We start from the raw sequence: 4815 nt of genomic DNA on the forward strand, positions 1-4815 counted from the left end.
ACCCTGCTCGTTCCTTAGGGCCATGGCGGTGCGGTGGATCCCGGTTCTTATCGGCGGGAGGGCTCCGTTTTTACATGTTTCTTCAAATTTTGTTAGGGTTTGTGTCCTACTCAGAAATACGAGACGACTGCGGCTCCCTGAAGATGGAATAAGGTCTTCCCCGCCTAGCCCGTTCCGGTGGTGTGTCTAGCATCGCCGGTGGGCATGTGGGATAGATCTATCCTTGGTGGATTTGCTCGGATCTGGTCATAGTTCGTCTACGTTTGTGTTTCTTCACGCAGGATCCTTCCAATCTACGCTACTCTTTATCTGCGGCGATTGTTGTCTGTTGCGCTAGTCCTATAGGGCCTTAGCATAAGGACTTTCCGATTGTCTATTACAACAAATTTTGCCCGGCTCCAACGAGGGAGGGCGTTTGTAGTCGTCGGTAGATAGTCTACGGAACTGGATGTAATATTTATTATTTCTTATGTTCATTATATTGCCATGATTGAAAATGAATAAATTAGAATTTTTATGGAAAAAAAAAGCTCCCGCCCTCGGCACTCGTCGGAGCAGGGAGGAGATCGGATCACCACACGCCGACGCGACATGGACGCCGTGGTTTCCTCAAAAAATATGTAGAGATGTACACACGGTAGGTTTGATTAACGAATTACCAAAACCATTTTAATCCCGTACTCCGTACCAAAGCTTTGTCGCAGACTAGTTAGTATCGTCCGCGGTCAGCAGTGCACGCATCCAAACCGGGAGGAGGAGGTCATGACGACCGGTGTCAGTGTGAAGCCGAAGCCGCTGGACCAAGACCAGAAACCACATGCGAGGGAGAGGAAGCTCGACAAATACTAAAAGAAGCGGGCAACGACGTCGACATGGTGCTGCTTCGTCTCGGTCAAGCCACGAAAATCCAACCCCGCCGGGCACCGCGTGGCTAACTACGCACGCCTAATCGCCATTAGACTAGTACTTGTACGTACATCGACACCGCATCTCGGCGCGGCTGCCGGCGAGCTGGCCACGCATGCAGACGCAGGGGGGCGTAGAAATTAGGAGTAGAATAGACTATTCCCCGCGCACACGCCGGGGCTCGGCCCGGCACGCGGTGGGCTGGCTCCCGCCGGGTCTCTCTCTGTGCGCGGGCCAGCGCACCGGCGACCTTGTCGCGTGCTCGGGTGGCCATGGCATCGCGACGTCAAAGCGCATGGCAACTTGTGACCAACCACTGCGCTGCATCAATTAATAATTGACCCGCGGGGCGCTGCGGTCTGGAGTCTGGACTCTTCCCCCTCCCGCTATATAGCCCCGCCCAGACGTGCTGTGTCTGTCATCTCGCTTCATTTCTAGTCGTAGCTCGGAATCGGAGGCGCCTGCGGTCGAGTAGGTGATCCTGCTACAGAATTATAACCTGTTGTTGACGGAGGAGCCGATGTCAATTGCCGCGGCCGTCACCGGAGCCGCCACCGCGGCGGTGCACGCGCCCGTGCACCACGCGCCGCACCACGCCTCCCCGCAGCGCACGGCGCCGCGCCGCGAGCAGTCGCCGCTCAACCCGAGCTCGCAGGCGCTGCGCGCCGCCGGGTCCGGGGCCTCGCCCGCCGCGGACGGCGTGAGGGCGCACATCGCCAACCTTGACCGCGTGCTCGGGAAGCCGCCGAGGACGCCGAGCCAGGCGGGGCCGCCCAGCAGCAAGCAGGAGCAGGAGAGCGAGCAGGAGCCGCTCAACATCCGGCACGGCCTGCTCAACGCGCTCAACCTCTCCTTCTTCGTGCCCATGCCCGGCATGCGGGCGCGCATGGCCGCGGACGAGCACATGTCGCCGCGCAGCCTCATGCACATGCAGCAGCTCCTCTCGGCCGACTCCCCGCGCGCCTCCCCGCGGAGCACCATCGGGCCCCGGTGGCGCGCCCTCCACGGGGAGGGTGGGTGGGCAGGTCTCCTCGACCCGCTCGACTCCGACCTCCGCCGCGAGCTCCTCCGCTACGGCGACTTCGTGCAGGCGGCCTACCAGGCCTTCCACTCGCTGCCCACCGCAGCGGCTAGGCACCGGGGCCTCATGCTCCCGGACCGCTCCTACCGCCCCACGCGCAGCCTCTTCGCCACCTCCGCGCTGTCCATGCCGCCGTGGGCCAAGCGCCCCAACACCCCCGAGTGGCTCACGCAGCAGTCCAACTGGATCGGCTACGTCGCCGTGTGCGAGTCCGAGCGGGAGGTCGCCCGCATGGGCCGCCGCGACATCGCCATCGTGCTGCGCGGGACGGCCACCTGCCTCGAGTGGGCCGAGAACCTGCGCGCCTCACTCGTGCCCCTCGACGGCGAGCCCGGCGAGGGCAAGCAAGCCGGACCGGAGGACCCCAAGGTGGCCCGCGGGTTCCGGAGCCTCTACAAGACGGCCGGGGAAAAGGTGAAGAGCCTCTCGGAGGACGTGATGGACGAGGTGAGACGCCTCATGGAGAAGTACAAGGGCGAGGAGCTGAGCATCACGATCGTCGGGCACAGCCTCGGCGGCGCGCTGGCGCTCCTGGTGGCCGACGAGATCGCCACGACCGTCCCCGACGCGCCGCCGGTCGCCGTGGTCTCCTTCGGCGGCCCGAAGGTGGGCAACGCCGCGTTCGTGGACAAGCTGAAGCAGAGCGGCAAGGTCAACGTCCTCCGCATCGTCAACGCCGGCGACATGGTGACCAAGGTGCCCGGCGTGGCGCCGCGGCTGCCGCTGAGCAAGGAGCAGTACCAGCACGTGGGCGCGGAGCTGCGCATCGACAGCAAGAACTCGCCGTGCCTGCGCCCCGACGTGGGCCCAGCGAGCCGGCACGACCTGGAGGCGTACCTGCACCTCATCGACGGGTTCACCGCGACGGGGCACCCGTTCCGGTACGACGCGCGGCGCAGCGTGATACGCCTGCTGCAGCTGCAGAAGGGGAACGTGAAGAAGGAGTACGTGAACCGCGCCCGGGAGCTCGGCGTCGACCCCGCCGCGCCGGCGGACGTCGGCCGGAGCATGGCGTACGGCAACTGCCCCGTCGCGAGCCCGTCATGACCAAATCGCGCAGTAAATTTAGTTTTGTACTGTAGAGACAAACAATTCTTTCGTTAGTCGGCAGGGCGTCGGTTCCAGGAAAATATCTCATTTCCATCGTTTCGTTTTCGTTTTCGTTTCGATGCATGTACAGGAAAATCATGTATGTGTGCGTGACATAATTGATCAGGCGACAGCTTGAGTGTTTTGACCACAATGTTTTGTTCACCACTTGCGCAACTGCGCTGCCTCCTACTCGTTCCATTTTTTCCTTTGGACAGAGACCGGTTCCCTCCCTGCATTCTCCAAAACAGAGACCGATTCTTTTTTTCTCTTAAGAATACGCAATCGTGTATTTTAGTTTTATAGAAGGCAGAAATATGTACAAGAACCATTCCATTCCATTCCCTCCGACAAAGAGTAGAATTTTTCAACCCATGTAACATTAACGTCGACTTTTTACTATCAACATCAGTCATCAGCTTAATCACAACTCTGAATATCTTATGAATGGTTCTGATCCCTGTAAAATTATTATATACTACCGGTTCTTTACGGTTAACAATTCATTTGTTACCGATGGCAACACTCGGAGTGGAAGTCACCGAAGCTAGAGCGGCCTTTTTCTTTTCTATGGTGGACAACCCCGAACCTCCCTTTTTAGTCTTTTACTACAACCAGTCTAGAGTAGTTTTTCAGTATTTTTCACGTGTCTTAAAAAAATCTTCAGTGGTAGAGAAATCAACTACCTTCACAAAAAATACGTATAAAGTGCACTATCACCCAGTGTCATTTTCAGCAAATTAATACGTGCATCGGATTATGACTGACAAAAGAAGTGGCTGCTATGGTTATAAACTACTTCCTTTGTCCCGCAATGTAAGTTGTTTTTGCAAGCTAAACTAGTTTGCAAAAACGTCTTACATTATGAGACAGAGGGAGTAAAAAATTGCTCACGAAGAGATGACAATATGAAACCGCTTCACACACGACATGGTTTGCACCATCTGTGAACGATACGCAGTCCACGGATCAGCTAAGGAAAAAAAAACAATTGCCTTCGGCGTGCACACTCGTGTAAGGGTCAGCTGCAAGTCTATAGTGTGTATAGCAGCGCTCATAGTATGACACTGACTGTGTTTTTTAATTTAGTTTGTGGAAATCACAAAAGTCTATTCTAGTTTTCAAAAATCTCATTTTTCTGACCTAGTTATTTTCCTTTCATGTTGAGTGAAGATCAACTCTTCATTGTCGCATGGCCGAAGAGCTCTTTCCATGTCCGCCTAAGCGAAGAGTGCTCTTCGCGGCCGACGGGGCTGAAGAGTTACTCTTCGTCGCATGTGCGAACGAAAAGCCCCAATAGGGCCCACCACGTCGTGTAATCGGGGCAACGAAGTTGCTTGTAGCTCTTTTTGTTGCTGGCGCGAACAAGGAGATCTTCTCATTGCTTGCGCGAATGAAGAGATCTTTTAGTTGCTGCCGCGAACAAATTTTTTTCCCGCGTTTGCCCTTCATGCTTCAGACATCCTCTCCTTTCCCTTACTGCCACCCCTGCCCCGCCCTTTACTTTCCCGCCATCTCCACTCCTTCCCTTTGTCTTCCCGCCATCTCACTCTTCCTTCTCGCACATTTTTTTCCACCTTTGCTCTTGCCTCGCTCCTTCTATAAAACCACTCCCCGCATGTTATGGTATGCATCATACCTTAGTCATTTCTCCAGTCTTGTCTGGTGCCTCATCTTGCCATTTTACTCCAGTGATGTCCCATTTTGCTTCTGACATATGTCACAAAAATGAAGATGTG

At 56.0% G+C, this 4815-nt stretch overlaps 1 protein-coding gene across 1 annotated transcript; it reads left to right on the top strand.

Annotated features, from left to right (window-relative positions):
* Positions 1–1287: 1287 nt before the first annotated feature.
* Positions 1288–3227, top strand: LOC119317309 (phospholipase A1-Ibeta2, chloroplastic-like). Its single transcript, XM_037591739.1, has one exon. It carries the CDS (start codon positions 1427–1429, stop codon positions 3032–3034), a length of 1608 nt encoding a protein of 535 aa, XP_037447636.1. The 5' UTR covers positions 1288–1426; the 3' UTR covers positions 3035–3227.
* Positions 3228–4815: the final 1588 nt, after the last annotated feature.

The sequence above is a fragment of the Triticum dicoccoides genome, chromosome 6A (genome assembly GCF_002162155.2).
Source record: "Triticum dicoccoides isolate Atlit2015 ecotype Zavitan chromosome 6A, WEW_v2.0, whole genome shotgun sequence".
Classification (NCBI taxonomy): Eukaryota; Viridiplantae; Streptophyta; class Magnoliopsida; order Poales; family Poaceae; genus Triticum; species Triticum dicoccoides.